The sequence below is a fragment of the Puntigrus tetrazona genome, chromosome 25 (genome assembly GCF_018831695.1).
Source record: "Puntigrus tetrazona isolate hp1 chromosome 25, ASM1883169v1, whole genome shotgun sequence".
Lineage (NCBI taxonomy): Eukaryota > Metazoa > Chordata > Actinopteri > Cypriniformes > Cyprinidae > Puntigrus > Puntigrus tetrazona.
In genome coordinates, this window is record NC_056723.1 from 10,091,173 (window position 1) to 10,107,603 (window position 16,431).

Here is a 16,431-nt window from a genome sequence, read left to right on the forward strand (position 1 = left end):
ACATAGCACTCTACATTTTCTTGAGTACAATAAGTATCACTTATTGTACTTCTTATTGTCGTCTTGTATTTTGTGTTTTTTGCACTGATTTTGCCCTTGCACTGTTTGCACACTTCGCACTTTATGTGGCCAAGACACTTTCTTAGCTCAATATGTGAGTTTTTTTGTCTTGTATAGTGTTGTGACTTTATGTAGAACCAGGTCCTGGAGAAACGTCGTCTCATTTCACTATGTACTGCACAGCTATAGATGTAGTTGAAATGAAAAAAGCAAAAAAGTAAAAAGCCACTTGACTATTTTCGGATTATCAGAACCCTTAAAAACTACTTTTAAACCATTATGATTTAACGTTAATGATTTAACAGCTCAGTGTTAAATAAAGTCAGTCATTTTATAACATTTGAAACAATAAATCCAACAAAAGACAAATGTGTGCAGCATCATAATTTTATTTTTTATTTTTTTAAAAAGGATTCATACAAAAATCAATACAGAAATCATTCTTTATTAACAAACAAGATTTCGGATTGTCATTAATCAGTAAAGCAGCACGTGGCGTTCCACTCTTCAACACATCTGGAATGAGAACGTTCAAGTTTTAAACCAGGGGCGACTAGTGAGGTTTAACCACCTGGGCGTTTTAACTTGACTGGCACTGGTCCGTAAATAAATCATACGGAGATCTGAACTACGGAGGTATTCCTCAAAATCTAGCTTTGGATGAAACCCAAAACACACGGCTAACATTCCACCACACCTTTAATTCTTCAGTGGAGAAAAATCATGTAAACATGCATCAGATCTCCCGTCAAAAAAAACGTGACCGAGTTTTATATTCTATAAAAAAAGGCACAGGTTTTAAATAAACCAAATCTGACAGGTAAACTCACAGCCTGAAAAGGCCAACGTACAAAAAAAAAAAAAAATCCCACTTAAATCAGAACTGGTTTTTATATGGATACAGTACACGGTTCAAAAAAATAGCCACTATGGATTTGCTAAATATGTTAAATTAATGATAAAGTTCAGCACTCATTTATCACTCATCAGAAGGTCTAAGGCACGAATGCAAACTAGTTAACCAGAGTGTAAACAGACAGTCCCAGATAAAAAGAAAATGCATAGTTAGCAATTAAATAAATATAAAACCCCTTCACCATAAGTAACCCCCTGCTTACAACAGCAGTGGACACAAAACCCTCCCGACACACTTCTCTCACCCTTTAAAGATTATCGTTCTCCATTTCTGGCAACCAGCAACGAGTCAATAATAACGAGTCATCGTGGAACGTGAGCATGTCCAGATATTTATCCAAAAACACAATTTAACACACACACACACACACAAAAAAAAATATATATTAAGTAAGAGGAAGCACTTCAACGATGTGAGATTCGGAACCGCTCCAGTGAATCTCAAATCTCAGTACACGGGTTTTGTAAAACGTAGCATCCGGTTTGTTTTCCGTCACACAATGTCCTCAACCTATCGCAGCTTTCTCCTTCTGAGGTATCCGCCGCGCTGGGCCTTGTTCATGCGCAGGCCCAGGTAGAGGACCAGCTTCATGGGGGCCAGAACTTCGATCACCCAGCCCTGCGGCACACAAAGATAAGAAGGTTAGGGTGAAAACGCGGTCAGTGAAGGTGTAAAACACAGCTGGATGAAAGGTTTCGGCTGTCGCACCATGACGGCGTGAGGGAAGTAGCCGTTGGTCTGGTCTTGCAGTCCCACAGTGGTCAGTTCAGCAGCTACGTAGCGTTCAGGAGTGGGCTTGTCCAGGGTGGGCTTCCTGATCTTTGTCATCTTGGTAGCCACAAAGAAAGGCAGCACACTCTGTTGAAAGGAGGAATTGATGTTATACACTAGTTGTTCATTTGTAAACTACACACTTTTACATTTTTGAAAAGAACACGTCGGTACATTTAAGAGTTTGCACTTTATATTATTTTTATTATTGCCTATGAATTTCTGTACCAGTGTGTTTGTTTCTGACTGCTCTACGGGGATGCAGTACGATTTTTAAATATTGTTGTAGTAAGTCTTACATGCTCACTAAGAATGCATTTATTAGAGAAGTCTGTAATAAACTAATATTTATAAAGTGGCATGGAAATAGTAAATCGACTTATTACAATTTATTAATTTTAAAAACATTTATTTCAGAATAAACTCCAAAAACATTATTATTATTATTATTATTATTATTAATTTTGAAAAACATTGTGCTGCTTTATACATTTAGGGGCCTTTGATAAATAGAAGGTTCCAATAAAACATTTTGCAGTTTTATTACTTTACTGTTTCTTTAATGGATACTTCTTAATAAAAATATTATATTATATAATATATTGACCTGAAACCTTTGCACTATTACGTTGTTTCTTTTTTTATGCATTTAATGCTGGGTCTCTCACCTGGATGATGATCCCTTTGCACTTGTACTCTGCTTGAAGTGCACGTGAGAAGAAGTCCACAAAAGCCTGTAGAAAGATTATTAAAAGACAATTAAAATTCAACCTCAAATAAATAAACTAAAAGACAAAAAATAAAATCAATGATTTCTCAATGCAACAGGTAAATTAAGGCATCGTAACAGTACATTAGTGTATAGTATAGCTTTATTTAGTGATTTTTAAAACAAAATCTGTTTAAGTGAGTGTTATAGCAAATGAAAATGAACACTTAAATATCCAATACTGAATGCTTCAAATAATAAAGGAGGTCTAATATTTCAGCTTTAGCTCTTTTTTTTATGACCACTGATATCTCCGTGAAGTATATTGTGAAGACACTGGCCTTGGTGGAGGAGTAGATGGTCAGGAGTGGGACGGGGAACATGCCACTGGCAGAGGATATATTGAGGATGATGCCCTTAGCTCTGCAACGAAAAAAAGCAAAACTTTATTTCCACTAAATCACATTTGACATTGACATCAAATAAGGTATATTTCCAGCTGTGGAAACCTGAAAGCCGCCGTCACCCACTGTACTTCAAAACACACGTCTAATGATGGTCGCCATGTGTGTTGCCATGGCACCAGCTTTCTCATGCAGTACCCCTGCAGCCGCAGTAGAGTGCTGGGGAGTGCAGAGGGTTGGACCTATTTGTACAAAATTTGCCCAGCTCCGTTATTGGCCCCAGAGTCGCACGTGACTCAGCAGCAGCCAATGGGATCAGTGCATTGTTGCTTTTCAATTTCACACAAAGAGCGTGGGGGGGGCAGGAGGGGAGAAAAACCCTGTTTTTAAAAGCTGCACTGATTTCCTTTTTAGTGACAGCGGCTGTGTTAGGAATTCCAGTGAGATGCTGGAAGATGTTTTTTTATAAGTCGTACGCCAGGACTCACCTTGCCTCCATTCTGGGCAGCACTAGACGAGTCATCTGGAGAGAGAGAAAAAATAAAATTAAACGAGTCCGCACACGCTCCACAATGACTTGAGACAACATTAAAAATCTGAAACACTAATATATCACTCCTGCATTAGAGAGAAAGGGAGGGAGAGAGGGAATGCGTGGGTGGTGAACACGGGGAGCGTTGGTGGAGATCAGCAAAACACAGGGAGAGAGAACAGGTACAACAGTAGGAGGAGTACATCAAAGCGGTCACGTTGCAGTACTTTTTAAAATTTTAAATTTGAATTTTCAAAATTAGGAATTCCGGAACCCTTCACGCGGCCCAATGTGTCGCTCGTGTCTACTTACTTGGCATACTGAGGTGATGTTGACATTGATCATGGTGGTGATGAACTGTAAAAAAGGAAACGAACAGGTGAACATCTGACGACAACCGCTGCTAATAAATTAAGCCCTCTTTTTCGCAGACAAAAATTACTCACGTTTTCCAAATCAGGAATGTGGAGGAAGAATTCAGGGTACGTGTACGAGATTCCCACATTGTTCACTACGAATCGGGAGACAAAAATAGAAAATCAGACGTGCTTGAATATTGAGATTTTGTCTCTTGAATAAGCACGTTTTCGGAATCGCCGCTAGGTGGCGATAAAGCATCAGGAACGAGATGCGAGCTCTAAACGACAAAAAAAAAAAAAAAAAAAAAAACCTCCATCACGATTCCAGGTGAACAAAAAAAAACCTTTCTGAGAGGCCAAATAAAAGAGGTTTCAAAGCAACACTGACAGGGAATCGTGAATGAAAGTTGCGTGCGTGTCGCCTTTCCAACAACTCCGGGGTTTGGGTTATTTATAGAGTGTAACGACGTAAAAGAAACTTACCAAGGACTCCGATCTCCAATCCAGCAAGACCTTTTTCGATTTTAGAATAAATATCAATCTCACTGTAGTCCACCGCAATGGTTTTCGTTTCGACGTTGTACGTGCTTTCTGTAAACGGAGACACAAGAGACTTAATGCAAGGAAACGGTGCAAATCCCCCCCCCCCCCAAATGCTCATTGTTCCAGCTGCAGGCCTAATATTGGCTTTGGAGAACTCTGTCCAAGACCAGGCATCCCTGCTATTGCTGCTGTTCTAAAAATAACTTCTCTGGGACTTTGCCCATTGCACCAAAACACAGATTTCTGGTCAGCAGGGGGCGCTGCGTACCAAAGAAAGGCTGTGAGAGGAACTTCCTACATCTCCCCTCCCCTGCTCTGCTTGTTTGAGGTGCCTGCAGCAATTAGAATTTATTGTCCAAAGGCTCATTTGTCTAAACACTGTTCCAGTGAGTTATGAGAGGAAAATTCCTCTCAGGTCTCGCAGCGAGAAGCGTCCCCCTCTCTTTTTCCAAAATCAAAGGTTTATTTTAAGAACAAGAATGTACATAAATCAGCTCCAAAGATTTTTATTTTTTGGTCAGGGGGGTTGAGGGATACTGCTTTGGGTGACTTCTAACACCCCAAACGGAGGATGATCAATGTAAACGTGAGGTCTCAGAACCAGATTTGGCAAGTTACATTCTGGTTCGTGACTAGCCACAACCTCCTCCCCCTTCCACCCTTCTGTGATGCCAGCACGACTGTGGTACTGGCAGACTGGGATTTTTCCCCTTCCGAGCTCGGCGGCTGCGTTTAAGACGGCTTAAAAGTTGATCATAGTAATATTTTATTCTAATGAAAACAACCGTGGAGCCGAAATGATTCCAGGCAGGGTGTTTGAGTAAAATGGGTGTTTTCGAGAGTTGATCAGGAGCGAGTTAAGAAACTCAGGCAAGGCATTGTTGCTTCATTATGCAGTGCGCACACTGTGGACAAATGAGTGAAAGAAAGCTCCCATTCACAGTCTCACAGCCTGTCAAAAAAAGCAAATAAAAAGGTGAAAAAAGGCATAAGGACCTTAAAACTTTAAATGAAGGGGAGGAAATAATAAAAACTAATAACTAATACATAAAATATCAACTAAATTATATTCAGTAAAAAAAATATATTGTTTTGAACATGCAAACTAACAAACTAAAATTAATAAAATAATTAGCTTTTGAAATTTTAAATACATAAGTGTTATTTGTGCCAAGTATTACCACTACTAACTATACTGGTAACACTATATTATTATAATATTATACTATATTATTATAAAGACAAGCTTGGTTTATAGCATACCATAAGATCAAGCCGAAATTGATTTTACACTGAAAATCTTAAAACAAATGATTGATGGAAACTTGATTTCAGGTGACCGTACAGGAAACAATACTGGCTGTGATCCTTCACATGTCTGATTGGTCTAAAATGGTAGATGTTTGGCCATACAGCATTTAGGGGACCGGTGACGCCCCGAAGGCCCAAACTGAAGAACCTTCATGTTAAGTGTACATCCGAGCAATTATCTAGCGTCTGAAGAATTCACATTTACTGGAACAGGGAAGGCAAACAGTGGTTCAGCCCTATTCTGAGAAGTTTTGTGCATGACCCCTGGAGCTTGGCGTGGACCTTTGACTGTGCACTCCTGCCAGGCTGCATCAGCTCTCCGCCCAGTCAGTGAACCAGGCCCCCGCCCTGCCTCTTAGGCCAGGGCTAAAAATAAACCCGATTTCATTAACATCAGGAGGACTGTCTGTCATTCACAGAGATGAGCACTGTGGTTTGCTAACACACACACACACACACAAGGCCAAATACTGACCGAGAGACTTTGCCACATCGTCAAGCTTCTCCTGGGAACGGCTGATGAGCATCATGGAGAATCCTCGTCGAGCAAGCTGTGAAAGAGAAGATATAGTTCAAATCACCTCATTTATGACCAAGAGAAACTCATTAAAACATCTCATAAAGTGTCACACGTCAGCTTCTATGGCCATTTTCATGGTAAAAACCATACTTTAGTAATAACAAAAACATTTGACTTTTTTTTGTTAAATCTAAAATACGGACAGACTTGATTCCAACTATCAAAAGAATAAAACGTTTTAGAGAGTCGGAAATATTACCATATGGTATTGCACAGACAATGAGCTCTGACAAAGTTGCACGTTTTTGTCAAGATAACAAAAGGTTAATATCCTCTCCTAAGGTTAAGACGTGAAAACAAGCTAGAAGTCGCTTGATCTCAGTGGAGAGAGTAAACTATGTCGATTTTTGAATTCTGAGCACCCCAGCACAGCAACAGTGCGTTTAGAGGCTGGGCTGCGTGTTTGTTTGACCAATGATGAGCGAGGGGAGCGTTTTAGGGGAAACCTGTTTGAAGACAGTAATTGTGTTCACAGATGTGGATTACTCTTTACATTTAACCGTTGCGAAAACGCTAAAGACGAAGCTAAAGGTTAACTTCAGGAGTGAACGGGCCTTTAACTGTACGAGTTATGTGAGGTAACAGGTCTTTTTCCACCAGCAGTCTTCTAGTCACCCTCCTTCTCTTGGCCTCAGAGTGAAACCTCTGTCTTGTGATGAGTCACTGTGCTTTCCGTGGAGCGAAGAGATAAATAAGAAAAGAAACCCTTACCTCCTCCGCATAGGATTTCCCAATCCCATCTGTGGCTCCCGTCACAACTGGAAAAAGGAGAACGAAAAAGACAGGATCAGTGTTTGTGGCAGCTTAATTTCTTTTTAACCAAAATTAAAGTCGTCAAAATGGTATATTTGGGCAAATTTTACTTGGTCCAAGTTCAAATCAAAGCAACCCTACACCTGCCAAACATGCCAAGGGAAGACAAAATTGAAGAAACTAAAATCATGTTAAACTACTACCATTTCAGCTTGATGCATGGTGTTTTAAAGTAGCGATTTATAGGGTGACTTCCCTGAAAAGTGTAAGTACTGAGAATCCCAACCAGGGGTGTGTTTCCCAAAAGTAACTATGGTCACAAGTTATGTCGTTACCAATAGAGTTCAGCGGAAATTACCAACATAGTTATCTAATGATGCTTAGAAGTATTGTTCATTTACGTCAACCTCATTTCACACAGCGGTTCTTTCTTAAAACTACAGTGACGTCACAATACTCTTAGCCTAACATGAAGGCAACAATAAACAAGCCACCTCTTTGTTAACGTCCTCAAAAACTGTAAAGACTCACTTCCTGAGGCATTTTTAAAGCATTTGTTATTTGAGAACCACGACAAGCCCAACATGGCTTTTATATCAGCTTAATTAAAATAAAATAAGTATAATGAAAGCCACGTCTAGGTCGACTCCCTCAAGAAGTCGAAAAACTGTAATTATAGGGCATTTAAAATTGTCATTTTAAAATTGACCAGCAATGCGAGTTAAGGGTGTGGCTATCAGATGGGAGACATGTTCGAAAACAGTCATCTCACTTTCCATTTAGTGACTCTAGTGAGACAGAAATGACACCATTCACATTTACAACTATTCGTTAAAAGCCAATGTTTTTAGTGATCCACCTAGAAAAACCCCCCCAAAAAACACAACACAACAAAGAAGACCTGTAAAGATTGAATTTGCAATTTAACTTCTATAGCACTTCACTTTGACCTAAAAACAGCACGTAGTCTGGACCAGACACACTATAAAATATTACTATTAAAACAAAACAAAAAAAAAACCCATTGCAACACTCAGAGGCATCTCATCTCAATGTCCCACGATGCTCTTGTTTTGCAAAACGTACGCAGAAATACAAAAAGCAAGCATTGAGACAATGCGTGATGGCTGATCAAAGCATGGCATGGGCAGTGGTCATTCGCAAGAACAGGGCTGTGGGGGAGAGCGGGGGGGTTATGACGTCTGTAGAGCACGACAGCACAGGAGGGGTGAGGAGGGATCCTGGGGGCTGCTAAAAATAGAAACCAGAGGGAGAAGGGGGGGTCGGAGGGGGGGAATGGGAGACTGCGCAAAGTCAGATGTGGGTAGAAAGTGAGAGAGCACGACAACGAGAGTGAGAGCACTGGATCGAAAGACGAGGAGGAACAATAGACAAAGTGATTCACAAGCTCTTAAGAATGAATCCTAGTCTGTGCAGCAAGCTAAATTAAAGTAATGATTTATGCCAAAAATAAAAAAATAAAAAGCCATTTACTCACCCTTACATCTGCGTGCATAAAATTAAAATCACCAAAACTATCTGACAGTCAATATTCTTCAAAATATGAAATGTGGGATTCGTATTAACATTGAGCAAGTAAATGACGATATTCATATTTGGGTGAACTATCCACTGGCATCAAGTGGTAAAGAGAAACCCATATTAAAATGGACGTATAAAACCCTAAAAAGGTCACAGACTGTAAGAAGCAGCAAGTCTGCTCTTAGAAGCATACCTCTAAACTAAAGCTTTTAAAAAGCAAAAGACACGCGCATTGCACGTATTTCATGTTTCCCCCAAACTCTGAGGACTTCCAAGCTTAAAGTCAATAGAAGTGGTGTAGCGATTACGTACACCACTTCAAACATGGGGACAAATCCCAGATTTCCATGCAAGGACACAAAGAACGCATGGGCCACGTCATGTGCCATCGCTCCATCACCATAGTCATAACACATTCAAATTTGACAATCAACATATAGATATCGTAGAACTATTCAAGGGGACCATTTTAAATGAACAAGACTAATCATGAACCCACCGCCCCCTATCAAGTCTATCCCACAGCAACAACACCTAAATCCATGACAAACCATGAAGATGCATGCGAGCGCCTACACCATGAAAGCCACCAGTGCTTAATACTTCAGTGAGCGCGAGTATTTTGTTAGCATGAACGTTATTATTAAAAGCACAAAACAAAAGGTATTAAAAATAGGCCCAGAAGAGCCCCCTCTGCAAGCAAGATGGCACGAGCAGTCGTGCTCCGGTACGTTCACGAACAGTACGTTCAGATATACGGAGCCGCACAGGCGCACTGGCCCTCCTCCGACTCAATATTTCAGCGCTAAAAAAAGCAGCCGAGTGAGTAAAAATAGCTGCCTCGTCTGGAACAGCCGCAGCACTTGAATACCAACAAGATGCTGCCCGCTCACCCTCAATCTCTCTCTCTCTCTCTCCCTCTCTCTCTGCATCCCCCAGCAACCCAGCTCATTGTAGAGCCTTCGGGAAAAAAGAAAAAGCTGACCGGTTCTTATGGAACAGGGATTTTATGCTCGAGGCGGAGGACAATCGTGAACGAAAGCAGTGCTTACGGACTCCAAAAAGCATCGGAGGCCAGCATAGAGTAATTAAAAAGCGGGACGGAGGGGGATTCGGCCGTCCACATTCAGACAGCTACTGTATGCAATCTGTCGCATCACTCTCTCTCTCCCTCCATGAATGAACCGTTCCCGTTTTTGGCTCGGTAGCACTGCAGAATGCTAACACCTCCGCCCACTCCCCCCAAAGCAGCATCGCGCTTTAAATAGCACAAGCCAGTCACATGGCCAGCAGGAAAAACTACACACCAGAGCAGTTCAGCACCCAAAATAGCATCTATACTCGGATAAAGGTGGATTGAAGAAGAAGAAGAAGAAGAAGAAGAAGAGGAGGGGGGAAAAAAAAACGATGTGGGGGTGAGAGGGTGCATTATCAGAAATAGCAGCAAAAAGTCACATGCCTGCCAAAAAAAAAAAAAAAAAAAAAAAAGGTGAAAAATCAATAGTTCTCCTCGCAACAGTCTCCTCCTTGCAAAAAAATTAATTAGAACAGAAAAGGGCAGAAATAATTCAAAACATCTAAACATAGAGGTGGTGTATTTTTGGATGCCGGTGCGGAGGTAGATGCTTTTTTTTTTCCTAGCGAGAAAACGCATTGCCGTTAAATTTGTGCAAAAGTAACACCTGTCATGGACGACTGGGGTAAAACTACTGTATGCGATGAGTGGCTTATTCAATACACCAGGAAAAAAAACTATATTGTGCTTAATATTGGCGCATGGTAAAAAAAAATAAATGAATACAAATAAAACCGGATCTATACGGTTAAAATAAATGCACATTTGGTAGAAAATGAATTCAAATATAAGCCAAATGAGATCAAATTAATTGGATTTACATTTGATTTTAGCACATTTTAAGCAAAGAAATGGCATCTAAATGGTTACATTTAGTGCAAATTGTGTCATTTTTTTGTTATTTTTTCTCCTCAAACCAAACAATTACACTATTTGCTCTTTATTCAAAAAAATAAAAATCCAACATACTAGAGGCCTTTCACTTTGTGAAAAAAAAAAATACAAAATTATATTTATCATCATCATTATCATTATTATCATTATTATATAAAGAAAAGTGGCATCTAAAATGTCTTGTGCTGGATATTGGCACACTGCAAAAATAAAACAGAAAATGGGCCCCTAAACAGTTAAAAATGTGCAAATAGTGCCTTCTCTGGGTTTAAACGGAATTAAAAGAGTGGCCAAAGACATCCAATTAAACGTATGCTGCAAGCCGTGCCTCACGATAGCAGGTCGGAATGGGATGTGAATTGTAAGTGTAACGTTAAACGCCAGATGGAAGATTTCCTTTTCCAGGAAATAAATAAATAAATGGTGCAGAGTCGTGACAGAGAAGAGAAAAGGGAGGGTGGGGGCTCGCAGAGGGCGAACAAACAGATTTGGGAGGGGGGAGAGGGGCTCTTAGTGATGGAGACGGAGGGGATGAGCAAGAGATGGAGGATGGAGATAGGCTTAGACAGAGAGAGAGGCGGAGGGGGGTAGCAGTTTTACCCAGCATCCTCGGTTCCAGCACGTGGCAACGAGCGTGTTAGTCACATGAACGGCAGCGTTCCCTTTGAAGCCCCCCACCTCTTCAAAGCCCTCCCTCGTACACAAGAGCCAGTCACACACACACGGTCATCATTCACGGCGCACAAGGGCTCACACATTCACAAGTTGCGCAGTCCGCGTTCACTCTCTCACACGCACCGGGGGGCATACGTTTCATTCACACCGTCCCCTTTTAGCTAGCATGAATGGGCTAACGGTGCTATTCACAAACTCGCGAGGCAACAAAGTTGAGTGTCGGCTGCGTTGTAGCGAGTCCGCACGCCGCCAAGTTTCACGCGGACCCGAGAGAGAGGCCTAGGCCGGGTTTTGAGCAAGAAAAAAAAAAACTCCTCGATCTGAATGTCAAAGCAAGTTTGTGTGACACAATCGCCCCCATCCCCATGAATGACTGCAGCTCTATTACATAACCGTGTGATTCTCAAACACATTTAGTGTTCTAAGGAAGGATGAAGTGAGCCACTGGAGGACAAGAGAGATGGGGAAGGGTGGGTGGGGGGTGATGAAGCTCTAATTCTGGCTTCCTTGCGCTGCTCGGTCAGCATCACAGAGAAAAGGCCAACAGTACACACTGCACCAATCACATAAACTAACAACAAACTCAACCTGCTAGTTGGGGACCAACAATAGCGTAGGTCTCTCAGTGCACACAGAAACACTCGGATGGACTGGAAAAGATAACGGTTTCTTAACGTAACTTATGACACGGGTGTCTCTTCCTCAACATTTAAAGTTAAGTGTAACTGGCATTTCTTGAAAATAAAAAAAATTCTGATAATTAAATTTTTTTCTCAGTTCAGGTGGAGTAATAGGCACAAAAACATTAATGTATACAATTAAGTATTCTGAACCTTACTAGGTTTAAATCATTAAATTAAATGCACAAAAAATTACTTGGTATGGGAAACTTAAGACTAATAATTTTTTTTAAATAAAATAATTTTTTTTTTCTTTTATTTAAAACGGCATAAATGTAATGATGTAAAAGTTTAACGTGCTTAATTGTTGCAATGCCATAATGCAAAATAAATCTTGTCCTAAAATAAACAATGCCTGAGGTGAAATGTAATATTCAGACATGTGTTAATTACCAGAATAATAAACCTCAGAGGCTTAAATGTCAAAAAAAGTGATGTCACTGAATTCATTTAAGGTTTAATAGTTCTATTGTTGGTTAATAGATCAGTGTTTCCTTTTAAAAGAATGCTGGGTTTCCTGCGTAATATGTATAATTTAATAATGCAGAGAGAGAAGCCACATCTGACTAATAACAATGGTCTTAAAACAAAACAAAACAAAAAAAAGCCTGTGTTTCTACTGCTGCAAGAACATCATGCACAATAACTAAACCACTGGCTTTCAACCTTTACCACAGCGCTGCAGTTCCCAAGACAGACAGCAGGGGTCTCCCGTAAGCGACTCAGGCGAGGATTGCCTGGTAACTAGAGGAACACCACAGGGCCTTTCTTCTCGGTTCTTCCTCATACATTCCGCTTTATGACTCACCTTCAAGGTACTGCAAATTCAGCACATTATACCTTGAAAAACAATCTTATGAAGTGACCTCACACCGTCAACATGCAAGTGAACGAGTCTGTAAGATGAAGGAAGGGGGGGAAGGTCGCAAACATGCCAAGGAACCAGCAGTTACATTCATACCGACATGGAAAGAGTTTCGAGATATGGAGACAGACTCTTGCAAAACCTGACAATACCTGTGCTTCAGGATTGGCAGGAAGAGGAACTAGTTTCCCCCCCCTCCCGTCCACTCTTAGTCACCTCCAACCTGCGAGCGATAGCACACGTTAAACTGAACGAGTCTGACTGGAACCCTGCTTTTTTGGTTTCAGGGAGTGGCATTCATCACCTCCATATTTGACATCACACTGACAGAATGTACAAGGCAGAGAGTTCAAAATGTGAAAGGGAGTGGTGGCATCTATGAGCAAAGGGGTGATTCTTGTGAAACCTGCTGGAAAAATGCACAGGTCACATTTCACTCAAGCTTCCTCAAATCTGAGCTGTGATTATACCTGTATTTCATCATTTAGAATTGATTCAAGTTCAAGGGTATGTATGTATGTATACATATATACACACACATACATACATATATACTTGAATCAATTCTAAATGATGAAATACAGGTATAATATATATTTTTTTGACTATATAGGGTTAATACAAGTTCATGTACATGCATTTCAAATTTCATTTGATCATATAGGGTTAATTCAAGGGTGTGTATATATATATTTTTTTTGACTATATAGGGTTAATACAAGGTCATGTACATGCATTTCATCATAGGGTTAATTCAAGTTCAAGGGTATATATATTTGACTATAGGGTTAATTCAAGTTCAAGGGTACATATATTTGACTATATAGGGTTAATTCAAGTTCAAGGGTACATATATTTGACTATATAGGGTTAATACAAGTTCAAGGAGAGATAGATAGATATATATATTCGACCATATAGAGTTAATTTAAGAATGTTTATATATAAATAAAATTAGGAGCACTTTGTATATATGCAAAATTAGAGATCTAAAATACATTTATATTTGGTTTATTCATTAATATCTACCAATATTTGCAACTTTTGTAGTTAATTGGTTCTTAAATGTTGCGTTTATCAATAAATGGCGCTAAATCATAGCCACCTATGGCCTACATTCAGCAGGAAACAACATTCTTCACAGGTGATGTAACTTGCCGTATGAGACATTCTGGTTATCGAACAGTTAACACTGGCTCCAAGAGAACAAATTGTTGCTTTGACTCAATGCAAGTGCGTTTTGCTGGAGTCAAATGAGACACGAACGTTCAACACGTGGAAATAACACAGTCAGTTCAAACATTTCTAACGACCCATATTTTATAAATGAATAACGTTTTGTTTTAAATAAATAAATAAAGCCGTCGCCCTCGCCACAGAAAACACTGCGACCCTCAAAACGCGTTGCACGCGCACTACCCGGACTGACCGCTAGGGGCCCCGAGCAGCGCACCTGCTGCCTAGGCAACATCCGAGGCAGAGAAAGACTATGGCATGATGAGCCGTTTCAAAATCTTTAACGGCGTGATGAGTTTTGAAGTTGAACAGCGTTGAAAGTGCGACTGCGTCAAGAGCGAACCTTTGCGCGCTACCTCGCGGCTTTTGAACATTTACCCAACACACACACGCGCGCGCGCGCGCGCGCAAGTCTCCCCTCACATGCCGCACGTGGTATGGACCCGCATTATAATTAAGATTGGCGTTTTAAACTGCGTCATGTTGCCAAAACCAACCTCAGTGCCCCGGTGAGGGAAACGAAGCGGACAGCGCCGGCCAAAAAGACGCGTACTTGAAGACCAAGCCGCATTTTACCCACGAAGAGACGTGGAAAAAAAAAGCGCGTTTGTCGGGACGCGCGCTGGCAAGCGCAGCCGGGAAACTGGATAACTGGGTCAGGCCGGGCACATGCGATTCAGGAAAAACTTGAAATGCGAAAAATGATAAACAGCCGGGGGAGGGAAAAAAAGGCTGTGTAAAAGATTATAACGTCAATAAAACATGATGCTTCTGAAATTAGATACAAGGTTTGGGACTGATTTATAACTATAAACTTTAATCCACTCAGTCTATTTTCATGTATTTGCCTGAATATATCGCACTGAAAAGCGTAAGGGTGAAATACCTGAATGACTCAGAGTGACATGCTATCTGCGCATAATATATGAATGTATGGCGCAATCAGTCAACCTGAGACACACGTCGCCTCCATTGACCATACGCATAAAATACTAATGCCTCAATTAGTCTGCTTGATCTTGACGATTACAGATGCGCGTGAGGGGAAATAAACACCCCCCTCCTGGCAAACGCTGACAAAAAGGTGCTCGATTGCATCTGCTGCGCAAAAAGTTGAAAATATTAGCCCCCCCCCCCCTCTCTAAATCCATGAAGTTCATCGTTATTTAGTTTAAGGCTGCGCCAAATGCGCACTACATTCATCCCACCCATGTCCTGCCAGCACAAGCCCTCGCTCCCGAAGCGTGTCGTTCAACTTACCTGCCCATTTCCCCAATTTGGGAGAGAGTAAATCCCCGTTTCCCAGCACCCATATCCTAAAGCCAGTGATGATCTTGTACAGCAGCCACAGCGCCAGCGAGGCCGTGGTAAGTGCACCGACCCAGAAGAGCGCTCTCTCGGCAGGCTGTAGCGTCTCCACCACGTTAAACGACTCCATGTCTACGGCTGGCTGTGCGTGGTGAATGACCTGCAAAATGTGTCGTTATGCACTGCTTTAGAGCTTCAATGTGTGCGCCCCTTTATAAGCAGGTTGTGGCATCACACCCCTACAACTCCTCTAACATACTAGTCTATCCAGATTTAAGCGCACACCTCCCACATACTCCGTCGCCGCCCATGCGAGCCCACGTCCGTTGTTGATTGGCCGAAACTCGCGTCCGTCAACCGCGACTTACCGTTGATTGGCTATTGGGCGCGTCGATCACACAGAGCCCATTCTCATTCATTCGGTTGCCCGTTTCAGCGGGGCGGGCCGAAAACTCTTCTGAGTGAGAAGCGATTGGACAAACATTACGGTAACCTCCATTCAAATAATGTCATTGGTTGTGATTCAGAACTGGTTTTTCTGTTTCAGTCAGGGTTACGAAACCTCCAAACCCACGCTTCCAACGATCACCCCCCACACTATTTTATGAATGAAGTTTGTTGCTCATTGGACGTAAGGGCTCCTGTTGTCCCGCCCCTTCTGAGCAGTCAGTAAGAGTCTATTTGTCGACACGAACGCCAGTCACTTTCATTCACCAGCGCTGTCACACCAATGAGTCATACTTCGGATAAAAAAAAGATAGGCAAGCTTATTTGCTGCATTCTAGCTCGATGGGCACACGTATGACTCAATTCTCAATTTTTCCGACCATGTTTGCATTTCCAAAAGCACATAAAACCTTCGTGAATGAGGGACAACCATGTGGACGTGCATTGCGCTTGTTTTCACATTGTAAAAAAATTCATGTAGTTTGAATATTGTAAAGACATCCCATTTATAAAGGTGTAGCTGTAAATACATACACAGATACGTGCTAAGGCATACGTTTAGCTATACATCGATGGAAACAAAACCAAGCAGAAGCAGAAATTGCATGATATTTATTAACCTTGTATCATACGGCACAGGGTTTTGTGTGTGTAGTTCTTTTTTATGGGGATTAGATCAGTCACTGAAAATAATGCGAACAAAGCAATTGAGCATTATAAAATAATGTAACACGTAAGCACCGATAATAATCAACTAGATCAATGTAGTAA

The 16,431-nt window shown here is 41.1% G+C and overlaps 1 protein-coding gene across 1 annotated transcript; it reads right to left on the minus strand.

Annotated features, from left to right (window-relative positions):
- Positions 1-431: 431 nt before the first annotated feature.
- Positions 432-15,457, minus strand: hsd17b12a (hydroxysteroid (17-beta) dehydrogenase 12a). Its single transcript, XM_043228537.1, has 11 exons — positions 15,166-15,457; positions 6,897-6,943; positions 6,081-6,156; positions 4,235-4,342; positions 3,839-3,903; positions 3,705-3,749; positions 3,349-3,383; positions 2,798-2,879; positions 2,416-2,481; positions 1,685-1,834; positions 432-1,594 (listed from the first exon to the last, which is right to left on the minus strand). The coding sequence occupies exons 1-11, from the start codon at positions 15,341-15,343 to the stop codon at positions 1,487-1,489; spliced, it is 960 nt and encodes a 319-aa protein (XP_043084472.1). The 5' UTR covers positions 15,344-15,457; the 3' UTR covers positions 432-1,486.
- Positions 15,458-16,431: the final 974 nt, after the last annotated feature.

Coding starts and splice junctions, on each gene's coding strand:
- hsd17b12a (XM_043228537.1), bottom strand. CDS start 15,343: ATGGAGTCGTTTAACGTGGTGGAGACGCTACAGCCTGCCGAGAGAGCG. Junction 2,482..2,797: donor CCATCTACTCCTCCACCAAG/GCCAGTGTCTTC, acceptor ATCTTTCTACAG/GCTTTTGTGGACTTCTTCTC. Junction 1,595..1,684: donor ACTTCCCTCACGCCGTCATG/GTGCGACAGCCG, acceptor TGTGTGCCGCAG/GGCTGGGTGATCGAAGTTCT.